At 52.4% G+C, this 15,498-nt stretch overlaps 1 protein-coding gene across 1 annotated transcript in view; it reads right to left on the reverse strand.

Moving 5' to 3' along the window:
• Positions 1-10,666: 10,666 nt before the first annotated feature.
• The window catches only part of LOC144734048 (sulfhydryl oxidase 2-like), a 31,343-nt gene continuing 26,511 nt past the window's right edge, over positions 10,667-15,498 (reverse strand). The window contains exon 12 of the mRNA XM_078616097.1: positions 10,667-15,236. Within this exon, the coding sequence (XP_078472223.1) occupies positions 14,575-15,236 (662 nt within the window). The 3' untranslated portion in view covers positions 10,667-14,574. The remainder of the gene's footprint in view (positions 15,237-15,498) is intronic.

Consider the following 15,498-nt stretch of genomic DNA (forward strand, 5'->3'; position numbering starts at 1 on the left):
CAGGGGTGGGGGGGGAAAGCTCCCGGCCTTGGCGTGGGGGTGGGGGGTGGATGGCGCGGGGGCTGGTGGCTTGGAGCGGTTGGGTTTGTGTCGGCGCCGTTCGCGACATTGGGACGATTTCAAACGGGTGACGATGATCGACGGGATGATCTACGCGTAGTTTTCAAACAAAAATGAAAGTCTGGTGCTGTCGCCGGGGGAGTGGGGGGGCCAGGATGGGGGGGGGCGGCTGCTCTCCCACTGGTCTCCCGGCGCGCTCGAACCCCGTTGGGTTGTTCGTTTTCTCACAGCCCATTTTTTATTTTTTTGGGGATTTCGTTCAATTCTGTCGTTCACCGTTATGTCTTCGCGGCGCGGCTTGCCTGGACGCGCCGTTTGTTCTTCGACGGGGGGGGGGAAAAGAGAGAGAGAAAGAGTTTAATTGTCAAAGTGTTAGAACCGTTGGGACGCATGGCGATGGACGATCGACTCGATTAGCGAGTCGGTGCATTTGATTGCATGCCTTCCCCGCCCCCCAACCGCCACTTCCTAAGACGTCCCATCGTCCAATGCAGCCCCCTTCGTTGTTAACGATACGACCACCACCACCAACCGTGCACGCGTTGCAACTCTCGCACCTTCTCTGTCTCTCCCCCTCCAAGATGTCGTCAATAGCCAGCAAGGCAGTGTGGCTCGTTAGCGGTTGACTAGTGCGACACAAACGAAGCTGACTTTGCGTGCCTTGATTGGTCGGTTAGGGAAACAAACGAACAACAAGAAAAAAGGGAACCGGGAAAGGTGGTGTTCTGCGAAGCGACTTTCGATTTGGCGGGTGCTCATCGCGTAGCCGATCGGTCGCTGAGAGCAAAGGGGGGGGGGGTGCTCTTCGCCCTCCCCCCCCAGGTTTGAGACGTGTAACGTGACGCCGTACGTCAATGAGCCAGCCGACAACCGGAGGCGACGATCGTGGGCGGCGAGTCGGTCCGGGATTGCCGCTGATTTGTCTGACGTCATAAACGCGGCGTCCGCACCGTTGCGAGCGGTTAACGAGGTGGCTGCCCGAGGCCCGCTCCCGTTTTTTATTTTTTACACCACCGCCACCACCGTCGCCGCCTTTGTTGCCAGCCAGAGTTCGAGAGCGGGTTTTAGAAGAGGCTGCCTCGAGGTCTCCTCAACTTATCACAACCCTTTGGCGATGATTGATTCGAGGGCGTTGCCACTTTCACTTTCTCTTCCCCTCCGCTCGCCGACGTGACGGCGCTTTTATCGGTTAGCCCGAGGACAAAATGTTTGGCTCACCTTTGAGTAAATGTGCAGGAAGAGGTGTTTTTTTCCCACTGCTGGGTCCTGGGGAATGGGTAGCGCGGGGGGCTAGGAGAGAGGAGGGGAAGATAACGGGTGGGGTGGATTGGGCAAGGTGGTTGTCGCAGCTGTTGCTGTGCCCGATGTTAAAACACGCCAAAATTACAACCAACGGAGATGGTGAGGGGGGGTATGGGATTTGTAACGTGAGCTGTTATTATCGGTTTTAATTGTTTCCCTGCTCGTACCTGGTGAGGAACGCCCACACGGTGAGGGCGCCCACGCTCACAGTGGTTGGGCAGGAGAGGTGGGCGACGTTGGGTGATGCGCCGAGTGCTTAACTGGAAAGCATTTTAATTTTTTTATTCCTGCACCAGGAAGAAAACCCGTTTCCTCTTCACGTTACCGTTCCGTTTTTCTTGAGCGTTCACTTCCGCCCAATTCTTCCACCGCGCCGCCCCCGCCGCCTCTCTTTCCGCCAGGCCCTTTGGCGGCTCTCGAGCTAACGGCGGGCCCAGATCACCGGCTCGAGGTTTTTTTTATTTTCTTTTTTCGAAGCCCTGGCTTCTGTGAAGCGGGGCAAAATGCAGTGTCCGAGCCGAGCGTTTGTCCCCGACAGAGCTCGCTCGGCATTTCTCTCGACGACGCAGAGGAAACGCGTCGAGAGAGGCCCATAACCGGCACCAGCTGCACCAGCGGCAGCATCAAAACGGACCCGTCCAAACGCACCGTCAGATTTGAAAGGGGAACGAACGGGAGGAGTAACGCCCGCGTGGCCGTGGAGCTGGGTGGGTGGGTCGAGAAGGCGTCGCCGCGGTGCGGTTTTCCCCGTCGCGGTTTCGGCGCTGCCGGTGAGCGCAGGGAATCGTGGCGGCGACGCCGCAGATTTCAACGCGGGCAGAGTTTTGAGGGGGGGGGGGGGCGGTGGGAGGGGTGCGATCCGCCGCCAGTGTCTTCCAATCCACTTCTCCGCGTGCGTGCGTGCGTGCGTGGGTGGTTGAGTGAATTTCTCGGCTGGAAAACCTGAAGCGGGACCTCTCCCACCTACCCGACCTGGCACCTTGAACACTCCACTGGCTCAGAGCAGAGATGTTTTACGCGTCAGCCGCCGCTTGAGCGGTGAGCCCATCTTTCGCGGTATCATTTTGCTTGCGTGGCCAACGGGTGGAGACATTTTTTTTTTAACGATTAATCTGCCGCGCTATCTGCGCGTGCGTTTTTTTGCGGCTGCGCTGCATGTAGCTCTCACCGGTTTTTTTTTTCTTGGCACCAAGCGCCGTTTTGCGTGAGACGCGTCCGAGAGGAAAGCTCCCAGCGCACGTGGGTGAGACATCGGGACAAATCGCGCCAGACCGTCACGCGTCACCAAGCCGGAAGCTTATCGGCCACATTTTTTTCTTTAATCGCCCGTAGGAGATCGATTCCGCTAAAGAATGACCGCACCTCTCTTGTGGCGCCACCAACTTCTGCCGTGGCCCATGGGCTTAATTGTCGCCGCCGTTGTGTTTTGTTATATTTTTATACGATTCGGAGCGAGGGTTATGTCTACTGGATGAGAATGGAAAGGCCGGGTGTGTGCCTCTCGTCATGCGGGGGCGGGAGGAGGAGGAGGAGGCGGGTAAAACGGGAGAAGCGGCGCGTCGAGAGCGCTCCGAGCTGCCGCGTTAGATGTGTCCGGCGACGCGCCGGAAATTTAGCCGAGCGTCTGCCACCCCCACCCCCCAGCGGTGGCGGCAGCGGCGGCAGTGGCGGCTACTCGGCAGCCGTGACCTCCACGACGGGATGGCCGTGACGTGGGTGAGAGGCGAGAGAAGGAACCCCCCCCCCTCCCCCGCCGCGTGGGACGCGAGCGAGAGAGCGAGGGGGGGGAGCGAGAGAGAGAAACGCGCGCAGGAACCCGGGAGCGAGGTCGTAATTTAATTGACGCTTATTTTTGTATCAGAAAGTAGCCAGTGTTTTTTGCGCGAGCGTCACTCTCTCACGCCCCCCCCCCCCATCGCTGTCCCCGAGGCCCGACCTGTCAGCGACTATCAGATGGGGGACGGGAGGGGGGGGAAATTGAAATAGGTGGTGACTGAACTGCACAGTACAGTGAGTGTACAGTTTGTAATTTTATTTTATTTCAATTGTTCATTTTTTAACCTATGATGTGCTTTTTGTTTATCTGCCTGTCGTTGAAAATGTAATTTTTTTTATTTTCCTGAAAAAGTCCTTCATGGTAGTGCATTTAATCTTTTTGTTTAAAAAAGGGAGATAGGAGATAAATCTCTTCATATTTAAACATCTTACAGATGTGTGAAATCCGAGCTATTGTGCTGTATTACAAACGAATGGACTTGAGTTGACACCCCCCCCCCACACCTCTGCCCCCCCCCCCCCCCGGGAATGGTCCGCTCCGGAGGAAGTGGGGGGGTCAGGGTTACGCAGACCCCTTTGCATTTGTTCTTATGGGCGTCTTGGATCGTACCACTTAGGAAGTAGGGGTGATTCCCCCGCGTGTGCGTTTATTTTCAGGAAAATAAAATATTGTGCTGTTATAGGTTATGCTACATCTGTTTGGGGGAGAGGGGGGGGATCGGGCAAGAATGAGGAATTGCTTAATAATAATATGAATAATTATATGTTTGTTTGAAAAGACGAGCTTTGGAAAGTGATGGACATATTTCTAGGTCTGTATTAGACATTGCTGGTGATTTAAGTTTATTTTAATTCTCGGTATTGCTATTATTGGCATTCGTTCAATTGTGTTTGTTTTTTTTTTAAAGTGTGAGATGGGAATGCATCTTTTTTTTTTGGGCTTTAAAGGCCTCTGCCATCGGTGTACGATGGGTAACGTGTTTGGCGAGGTGCGTGCGTTTGGGAGCAATTGCAATAAGTGGTGAATTCCCTTTTACAAAGAAACTAAAGCACCCCCCCCTCCTCCGCCATGTAAGACCGTGGGGTCAAGGGGATCGCCTCTCGCTGGGCTGGAAAGGTCGTGAGCCCCGAATCCGCTAGGTAGAGAGGTCTTCGAGTCTGCTCCACGTTTCCACCCAAGACCCGGACGTTAATGTGCGTTCGTCCCGCAAAAGCCAAATCACGAAAACCAATCGAACGCTTAAAGTGGCTTCGTCACGTAAATAATAAATGGTAGGAAATAACCCGAGTGGGCAGGAACGCACGTTCGTATTTTATTTTTTTATATCTCGTCCCAATGTGATTTTAGTTTTTTTGTTTACCTGCCCGGTCGTTGAAACGTAATTTATTTTTCTTTTAATCTTTCGCGTAACAAACGGCCGACGTTCACGCGGTTTTATCTATTTAATATATATTTATATTTGTTTGAAAAAAAAATCCATCTGATTAAGGTAATCGGATTGAATGGACAGATTATCCACTGCCATGGCTGCCTGCTTCGTTTTAAACCAACAAATGTTAGGGATATTACTTAGACAATGAAAATTTTCCGTAAAATCCAGCACGCGCCCGGCTTGATCAAATTGGGAAAACGCGTCACAGACTGCGACCAGTCCGGGCCCCCCCCCCCCCCTTGGCCATGTCCCAGACCCATCCTCACCAACGACGAGACGGGAAACTTACAATGGCGCACTCTTGTTTCCCGACACCGCAAACCGCAAGCCACCTTACCTGGGGAACACCGCCCGCTAGTTGCCGGAGGAGTGCGCCCAAATTTAATCGGATATCCGGAGCTAAGGGGGGGGTTGAGTTAACTCCGTTTAGATGGGTGGCCATCGTCACGGGGGGGGGGGGGGGGGCAGGGGTGGGGGGCTTAGTCAGGTGTGGGGTTGTGGCCAGGAGACAATGCCAGGAGTTTTGATTTAAAGCTTTCGTGACTGCAGGGATTTATATTCTTGGTTCTTTCGGTAAAGTCACGTAGAAGGGAAATAATAAAATAATAAAAATAAAACATAATAAAGGACGGCTGCTTGCTTTGTGGCCGAAACGTCGTGAGAATTATTTTATTATGTTTTATTTTTATTATTTTACGTGACTTTACCGAAAGAACCAAGAAGATGAATCCCTGCAGTCACGAAAGCTTTAAATCGACACTTTCTTCACGCAACCCGACTCTCACCTGAGAATTGGCCCAAACATCTCAAAATGTAGAATTGGTCCTCCTGCAAATTGAGCCTTAAAGGCTCCCCCATGGGTGGTCACCTAATCGTCATTTCTATTTTTACAATTTTACGTATCACTTAGGAAACGTATATGCCGTGGTAGGAGTAGTAGTCACAAACATAGCCTCAAACTCCTTCACGGGGCATTAGCAATTTTATGGGCGAAATCCGCTTCACGAATTCATTTGTTTTAAATTTCGGGAAGCAGCTTTAGCTGTTCAATTTCCCGTCGGCCCGTTTGGACGACAAAGCCCCTCGATAGACAGCGAGAGACGGTGTGGGGGGGGGGTGAGAGATATTTTTAGGGTTTTTTTTTGTTACTTTATTTTAATTTCTCCCGAACGCACGCGGCTCTGAGCACCACTCCGCTTCTTCTCACAGTCGCGACCTTACCGATTCTGCGAATGGAATGAAAAACTATAAATAAGGGTAAACCTTTTTTTCTCTCTGATGCAGCAGTTGTATGCTCTAGCATTAAACGAGACTCCTCGTAACATGTATACGTGAATGGAGTAACCGCTGTCTTTATTTTAGACGCCTTCGTGTATGTATGTATGTATACAGTACGATTTTTTAAATGAAAATGTTTTTTTTGGTTTTCTATTCTTTTTGGTTCCACACCCCACCTCTTCTGATATCGGAAGATTTTGCATTTCAACTCCACACTTTCCAATCACCGAGACGGGACACAAATTCCCGAACCGCCTCTTTTCTTTCCACCCCTCCTCCTTAAATCACAACTTGTGACCTCCACATCGATGAGATGTGCTCACTATTGAATGGGCGACACGCGCACGCACACACACACACATATGTAATGTCAGTATTTTAAATGGTATGCACACGTTTTGAATGAATCTTTAGTCGGAAGACCCGGTCTGGAGTATAACCCCATGATGGTGGATGTGGAGTTGAAATGTGACTTTTAAGGAATGGATTTAAGCCCCCCCCCCCCCCCTTGTGGTTACGCCTTCACGTCTCTGAAAACTTCACAGCGGAGGTGTTTTGCTGTGCGGCGGTTTCGAGTGAAATGCCATCGGTTTTGCACCTCCCAGTCCTCGCGATCCTCACTCCAATCCGCCTCTCTCCACGTTTTCCGACTTCCATTCGATCGGAGATCAATTGGGCGCAGCGACGACTGGGAGGGGGGGCGGGGGGGGGGGGCCGATTGTGACCAACCCCCACCCAGAATGCGCTCGGTGTCACGTGACCTCTGAAGCTCGGCACGCTGCTTGGGATGGGTGACCCGCAGCAGATGTCGTTTGTGCAGCAACAAAAAACACATTGCATTGTTGCACCGTACTTCTATGCTCCATACGCATAACCCCCCCCCCCCCCGCCTACCCGCACTCGCCATCGTGTGGTGAATCGTGGTGAAATTACCCCCCCCCCATGGCACGAGGGAGGGGTTCCTAGCGTCCAGCAGTGGATTAAACGACGAGTAGACGGAGGCTCGCGAACTGCCACGTGTTGTTTCTTTTGGGGGGCGGTGAGCTTGGGGTGGAGAGGCGGCAAGGGCCGACTTGTTTCGTTGTAAGTCGGCCGCGGGTCGCGTTAACGGCCCGCCTTGCCAGCCGTCGCGAGGTTCCGTGTCAATGGGTTGAGTTGCAACTTGGGGGGCCACGATGCACACGCAAGGCCCGCCCGATGTTTTGTTTCGGCCGTTTTGCAACAGCAGTACGCAAAGCGTCGGCCCTCCCCCCTTTTTGTACATTTATTACGTCCCGACGATAAATCTTTCACAAACCAAACTCGGTAATTCAAGTTTGAAATTAACACAAGTTTACACCCTCCCCCCCCCCAGTTAAATAATGAGCGGCTTTTGAGAAACGTTTTCCGGAGTAAATGACGGCTTGGGAGTTCTATGACATCATGCGCGTTGCAGATTTGTGAGGTCGCAATCATTGGGATAATAACATAACGGCAGTGTTTTAATTCGAGCGAAGTGCATTTGGAGAAGGACTTTGAAACGCTTTCGGTTATTCGTACAGGAAAGTAACAGCAAAGCACAATAACTACACAATGTGCAAAACTTATGGATACGTTTTTTTATATAAATCGCGGTCAAAGTCGTTTCATCAAAATGTGTATCGTCGAAATTGAAAAAAATGACAACGGGGGAACACCCCTAGTTTTGCAACCCATTGCCATGGAACATCGCGGTCATTAGTCGTGGGTAGGAAGATGCCGTTTAAGGTGGGAGGGGGGTGGGGACCATCTCTGCAAGGAAGATCTTCACTCGAGCTTGGAGCGTGGCCAAAACCACCACCCCTCGTGTGACCGCTGAACTGGTGGGGGTTGGGGGTTCGTGTCACCATTAAGTATCCCCGCCCCCGCTACCCCATCCCTCTCTGGGGTTTGTAAGTCCGTAACGATTTGATGGCGATTCTGGCTTTCACACCCCACGGTGATAATTAACCGAGCCCGGGGCACGGCAAATACGAATGGTAACCGCGTGGTATTCCTCGGCGCACGATCCCACACTCGCGGCTCGTCGCTGCGAGTGTGGGATCGCACGCACGCACCAAAACACCAGACGAATGCCCCCAACGCGTCTCGTCTTGTCAGATCTCGCACGCCGAGCAGGAGGGCTTGAGGTGCAGCCAGCCCTGACGATGGCAGTGTTTGAAGTGTCACCCTCTCCTACGTGCAGATGGGGGGGGTGCCCCTCTGGTTTTTCTCTCGCACAATAGGCCAATCATTTCACGAATCTAATTGACAACGTCCCAATGTAGCCGGGAACCTCCCGAGTACGCGATGATACGACGTTTTCTACCCACCGCACAACCGAGCCAGAGCCGTGCCGCCGATCTTCTCCCACGGCGGGACGAGTCGAGTTGCATGTAGATGCGGCGGGACGAGTCGAGTTGCACGTAGATGCAACGTGACCAAATTGATGATGACCTGGCCCTGCATATAACGGTTTAAACTAAACTTAGTATTTTTTGTTGTTACCAGGTATAAGACCCACACCGAGCTCTGCAGCTCTTTTTTTCAAATGTGACCTGGCTGCCACAAACGATAGGTCAACGAAGTAGCTTATCGCGTGGGAATTTAGAGCAGCCAAATGCTCTAAACGCGTGACGTTGATTCGAAATGTGGAGGGGAAAACCGGAGGACCTGGAGAAAAATCCACGCGACTACGGGGAAAGTCAGAGAGAGAGAGACACCGCAAACTCCAAATATACAGCAGGCGTCAGGGTCGGGATCGAACCCACGACCTCCTGCATACCAGGCGAGGTAGTCAACATCTGGCTCTGCTTGACAACCCGCCGGTAGTAAAACCCACCCGGTATGGCGAAGGCTTCGCACGGGTTCGGCTCGGATGTGCAAGTGGGGAAAAAAAAAGTGTGTTGCGGCGAGGCTTTCTTTGGTAAAAAGAAAAAAAGTTGGGCAAAACAAACAACAATAATATCTATTAATCGTTACTTGCGGGTTCGACCTCTTGCTTGGCCTTTAGAATCTGACGCCAAGGTTCAAGGAAAGAGGTGGTGGGTGGGTGACGTTGATGGTTGACCGCGAGTTGACGTGTGGTCGACGCAGAAGGGGGGGGGGGGGGTAAGGGGTGGTGAGCGACGTCTGCACCGGGCAGGCAACCGGGACCCAAGGAGATCGACCAGTTTTGGTTGGAGTTCGATAAAAAAAAAACTGACTGAACTCAACAGCTTGGTGTCTCTCATTCGTTTTGTCAGTTTCTCATTTAGCGTCCAGCGGAGAGGGAGGGGGGGGTACACGCGTTGTGTTTGCAATGGGGCCCCTGCCCCCCATCGGAAATGTTTTTGTCCTCCCGAGTCGCCGGTCAACTGGGGTAGGTGGAATGCGACGGAGCAGACCCCACGGCCGCTATCGAAGCGGTGTCTACTGGATGTGGTGTACCCCGGGATCGTTCGACGAGTTGCACAGATTGCCGACCCGGACAGACCCGGCTGAAATTAAAGCCCGATCGCACACTGTGCCCAGACTCGTAGATCGGTAGAGACCCCCCCCCCCCCATCGACTTGCGCGGGGCTTAATTTCTCGCTTTGTGAACGTGTTGAACTTCTTTCGCACCGTACGTGGCCAACTGTGCTAATCGGAGGTGCGCTGAATTTGTTTCGGGACGTTGGTGGACGATAGGTGGCACGTGACTTTGGTGGTCTTCCCGATGTCGAAATGTTTTATCTGCTTGACAACCTTTGGTCCCAGTAAATATTTACACCTTGATTATACAAAGCAGTCAACATGGGAATTTTTTTTTTTTAATCGCACGCTCGGACCTAATTTGCCTTGACACACAGATTTTGTGAGAAATCAACGGGGAAACGAGGCGCGAATATCCAAGGTATGTTTGTGTGTGCGCAGTGTATGCGGTGGCGAGAAGTTAACTACCTCGCCTGGTATGCAGGAGGTCGTGGGTTCGATCCAGACCCCCGACGTCTGCTGCTGTATATTTGGAGTTTGCGTGTCTCTCTCCCCATGGATTGCAATCTGGGTTCTTCTAATTTTTCCCTCCACATTTTTAAACATGCGGTCAGAGTGTTTGGCTGCGATACCTTCCCACGCGATGAGCCATCTCCGTTGAGCCGTCACTTTGTGGCCAGTTTCGCTTTTGAAAAAATATCTACGTCGCTCGGCGGGCCTTACCTGCTAAAATAAAATAAAAAGTATAATAGAAAATTTGCTTCACGAAAGATCGAATCGAGGGATCTAATTGCGCCTCTCACAGAGACGTTTGCAACGTGTTTCCTTGAACGCCCGTTCGGCTTGCCACGCTTCGATGGGGGTTGAAGTTGCATCGTTGAAGGTTGGGCGAGCGCAGAGGGGGGAGGGGATGGTCTAGAAGGGTTCCGCAACTTCACGAGGCCAGAGGTCGCAACCGGGTACCCGATACCCTACCCGATACCCGGCTACCCGTACCCAGCCGGGTACAGGTACGGGTACCCGTTTGCGACCCGGGTAGACCGTGAGTCACTGGTGAGTCACCGTTTGTCACTCATTTCCCAACGTCTTGTCTCTTCTCACAATTCAAGTTCCTAGAATCAACCCACCCGCGCCTGCAACGTGGCTTCATCCCAGAGGTCGCAATCAGGTACCCGATACCCGTACCCGGCCGGGTAGGGTACGGGTACCCGTTTGCGACCCTGGTGCGGCCGGGTACGGGTAAGGAATCAAAACCCGTTTGCGACCTCTGACAAGAGGCTGCAGGTGGCAGTGAGAGACGTTGAGATCCTGGTGGGCCGGTGCAAGGGAAACGTTTCCTACGAATGGATGGATAGAAGGGGGGGAGCTGATGTTTCAGTTTTATTTATTAGGTGTCGCTATGCGCGAGCACGAAGCAAAGGCGTTGAGGTCGACTCGAGCGCGTTCCCGATACGAAACGAGATGACAAACGTTTTATTTCGACATTTGACACCCCCCCCCCCCCCCCCTTTTAATTTATTACAGGTTCACACAAAGACGGCTTGCTGAAAGTACATCGGAAGGACAAACAACGAGAGGTCACGGCGTGAACATTTAAAATATGCTTCTGGCAAAAATGGCATGAAATGTGCATTCCTAGAAACTCCTGAAAGCCTTGACGAGTTTTGTCCAAGGGGACTACTCTGAAGCTTCCAGGCAAGCCCACCCCATTTACTCAGGGCCTGCATTTTGAGGTCAAGATGTTACAACGGTTTCGGGGGTAAATTAAAACTTAGCAAGTTTACAATACCTTTGAATTTTTTTAAAAAAATGAATCAAAACACACTTTTTGATCGCCTAAAATCTACACAATTAGCAACGTTTACGCGCCTAAATGTTATTCTAACGTGACCGTAGGCTCAGGTTAGTAGTCTTAATGACGTAAAACTAAAATCTGCAGGTTATTTTTTCACAGTTTGACTTTTGTATTACACCACCCACCCGAACCTCCCCCCCCCCCCCCCATTCAACGTTTCACTTCGTCTCGGCTTCTAAAATCCAACGAAGGCAGTGATTTGTGGTGGTGGTAACAGGTTACAAATTAACAAAAATCAGTATCCAGTGGCCAATTAAAACACGAAATAATCGCTAGCCAACTTCATTACTCGCACTACCACCTCATTGTGGCACTCATTCTTTTGATGTCGTCAAAAGGTCAAACACCAAATAATGGTAATAATCAAACACAATACCCTGCTGCAGTTTATACACACCATGGATGAATGGCTGTACTGTGACCGACAGGATTTTAACCCCTCACGCAGGTGTACTGTGGTATGAGTTGAGGTTTCTTTTCAAAAGTAATACAGGCTTAAAAGTGACATTAGTATTGGTTAAGTCCCCAAATGCCTTTGCAAAGCGACGAGCGGTAGAGTGAGAGGAAAGGCTGCGGTGGTAGCTGGTTGCTTAGGGGCCCATCCAGGGACTCGCCTACTTACAAACGAGTTAGGTTGCAGAGGTCGTGTTCGCAAGTCGATGTCCAAATTTACGCCCGTCGATTCCAAACGTGTTGTTACGGCGTGTTCACTAAACAAGGGGCATGGCTTTAGAAGTTGTATAAAATCCTGTAGATGCCACTGATATGTTCACGTTCTGCAGATGTAGATACCACTGGTGTCTTCACCTTCTGCGGCTGTATACGCCAGCGCCGCCATCTACTGTGCGTTGGTCGAACTTACGACTCACTCCGAACAGCTGCAACTGGACATACGGACAGGTTTGTTCGTAAATCGAATGTTCCTAAGTAGAGGCATCCCTGTATTGTTATACGCGGCTTGGCTTAGGCTCGGCTCTGCCTTGAGTGAGCCACGGCTCACGGCTCAAAGCCCTCGTCGAGCTTGAGCCAGCTCTGAGCCATGACCGAAAAAAACAGCAGGAATGGAGTGGCTCAAGCCTCAGCTTAGCCGCACTGAGGCCAAGGCAGAGCCAAACCATCACCAAGTGAGAATACACAACCCTTAAGGACGACCTTGGGGCTTTCCAGTCTCGGGTGCGTGTATGTTGAAATTCTTTCGCACCGTACGTAGCCAACCATGACAATCGGAGTTGCGGGACAACGTGCAGAAGGTGAAATTAATGACAAACGGGGAGAGAGAAAAATCCAGTGGAGAAAACCGTGGCTGACGAGACCACTGCCTGGCAGCGGCGGCGTATCCCAGTTTCTCGATTCGTTGGCACCCGAGACTGGAACGCACTGGGGCGGAACCTTTCTCCGCTGCTGTCGAGGGCCCCTTTCAGAACTGTTGGGTTGTTTGGTGGAGTGCAAAATTGAGCCGTTGCAATCCTTTCCGGCGATGATCAAATCTGTCAACGTATCTCCATCCCCTTGCGTACCATCTCGCTTTACACAATGCCATCGCTGGCATTAAAAGCTCAAGTTCTGACAGCATGGGGAGCCACCTGCGGAGTTCGTAAACTCCCAAGCCTTACCTGGGTAAAATAAAAGTAGCTTATCGGTTTTTTTCTCTTCTAAAAGCTCAGGGGCTCACGTTTTGACGAAATGGCCAAAAACACGGTTTCCCCCGTTGTTGGGAGAGCATCGTGACATTCCTGCCAAAGAAATCGCGACTAAGTCGGATTCGCCATATTTGCCTATAATGATTCGTCGTCATCGGGTTTATACGGATTAAAAAGAAGCTGTCGAGATGAAATAGGTGTGGCAGTGGTATGGCAATCTATCGTATGGAGCACGCGCTCCAGCGATTTAAACTTGGCACGGCCGCTGAACCGTAAAAAAAATCATGGCATCGTTTTCCCTTTTCACCTTGGGCAGTGCCACTTTTGACAGCTGCTCGTTGTAATTTCTCCATACAACGACGCGTGCACGCACGCACGCACAGACGCGCACACACACACACTTAAAAAAAAGAATCAGTAGGATCGGAGGCGGTTAAGGTGGCTCGGATGTCGTCAAAGCGCCGAGCCACCGCCGCTGAGATCGCCGGGTTTTTAAAATCTCGGTTTCAGCCACTGCCCTGTGGTAACAATCAGAATCTCAAGTAAAGCGAGCCCGGCGCTCTCGGCGACTGCACACTCGAAACAAAAAAAAGACAAATCGCACGAAGTTTGACTTGGATAATTTCCAGCTGGGAGGATTAAAACTAATGTGACCGTCATTCGGCCATCTCATAGCAGATCGTGGGAATGTTGCAACCGCCTGCGAAGAGGATTAAAGTAGCGGATTTAAAGATTCTTTTTCAGGATTCTCTTAAAGAACCCCTTCTGCGGGGGCCATTGTGACGCACGACGATTCTCCATCTCGGGGTGTAGCAACGATGGCGCAAGTGGCTTACATTTGGGGGAGGGGCCTAAAAGAAATTCGCAGGATTCTACCAACTTTCAACTATAGGAAACAATCGACTAGCCGACTCTAAAGGACTTCGCTCAAAGGGGGGGGGGTGGGGGGTAACAATAAAACGATCGGCATGCACACAACCATCCGTTTGCTACACGCGCGCATGGCTGTTGGAAAGTGCGCCCTCGGTTAATTTCTCTCCCGGCGTCGGGAACGACATAGACAGTAGAATTGTAGCAAGGTCAAATGGTGACGATTAAAAGCCTGGAAACTGATTATCGTTTTTTTGTTTCTGGAGGATGAACAAATCAAAAACGTCGTCACCTCTAAAAAATACGCCCCCCCTCCCCCACCCACCTACCCCCTAAGTCTGCTACGTTTTGGCCAGTGCAGAAAAAGTACGCTGTAGTGGTACACGACACGCACCCGTTTCTATGCTCCCCCCGCCCCCCGCCTTCGCCGATAACCAGCGCCAACGAGCGCCAACGAGCGCGGCGAGGCAATCGGCGAACAACTCCCACGGCCCGCGCGGCGCCAGCAAGGCCCTGATCTGGCAGCGTTTTGGCAAAAAATTAAGTTGGCTGTACCCACGTATTTGTACGTGCGAGTTTGGACTTCTCCGCGGGGACCCCCGGTTGTGCACCGTTTTGTACGCCGATTCAACAAGTTGCCGATCCACACGTCGTTTTTTTAGGCAAGTTTTGGTTTGCCACAGTGGTTTAAAAGTCTTACTTTTTTTTGTGTGTACGTAACTTTAAAAAAATACTTTGATTTCCTCCCTCAGTTATTTTATACACGTAAACACGATGCGAAGGGTGAGAGGGCGATGGGGGGTGGGGGTTGTGGTTGGCGTTGGGAACTTTTCGGGTTCGGCGGCAGTGGCGGCGGCGGTGGTTTTGGCGCTGCCGCCGCCGCCACCGCCGGCTCCGGTCAGCGAGCCCCTCAGACCCGCGGGCCGCCCCCCCCACACTTGCCCCTGCGGCCCTTCATCCGCCTGTGCACGAACACGTACATGCCGAGGAGGCACGAGGCCGACATGCAGTACAGCAGCATGCACAAGCTGATGTCCACCCGCGAGAAGCCCAGCCCAATCATCGCCGCCCACCGCTGTCGGCGAGTCTGCATCCTGCCCTCGCCCTCCACCGCCGCCAGGCCCGCCTCGGCCCGCAAGCCCAGGTCCCTCGCGTGAAGCCGGGGTGGTCTCGCCTGGGTGTGCCGCCCAACAGCGTCGATCCGGTCGTCGGCTTCCTCCTCCGATGCCACCGCTTGGCCCTGCCCGGCGACCTCCTCCTTCTCCTTCACGTCGTCGCCGTCGTCGTCACGGATCGGCGAAGTTTGATTGCGGCGATGGTAGACGCCGTCCGCCTCGTTGACCTGCTGCGGCCATTCTTGGTCGTCTCCGTGCGACTGCGACGACGACGACGGCGGCGGCCGCTGGTAGAGGGGGGAAATGTTGTCGCGGCCGTAGTGCTTGGCGAGGTGCCGCAGCACAGCCGAATTGTCCCACGCGTGCTCCCCCTCGTCCTGGGTGCTGTGGCAGTCGGGGCAGAGCGACGGCGGGGGCCACTGCACCTTGGGGAAGCGCGGGTCCTCGCTCTTGGCGCCTGCAAGGCACCCGCCACGCCGAGTTGCTCATTCGTTGCTTTTCTGCCGGCGTAGGCAGAGCCCGTGGCCAGTACGGGGGGACTTCACAGTCCGCGTGGTTATCCCACTGGGTGTTTTTTAAAACTAATTTAAAGCCGAATGACATCGGGGAAAAAATGGCATGGACGGGGAGGCATTCATCGTAAATTTCATCACGTGATACACATCGGAATGTAGAGTGGACATTGAGATAACCTAGAGCACGTCATAAGGAGGGAGAAA

The sequence above is a fragment of the Lampetra planeri genome, chromosome 49, assembly GCF_965212315.1.
Source record: "Lampetra planeri chromosome 49, kcLamPlan1.2.h2, whole genome shotgun sequence".
Taxonomy (NCBI): Eukaryota; Metazoa; Chordata; class Hyperoartia; order Petromyzontiformes; family Petromyzontidae; genus Lampetra; species Lampetra planeri.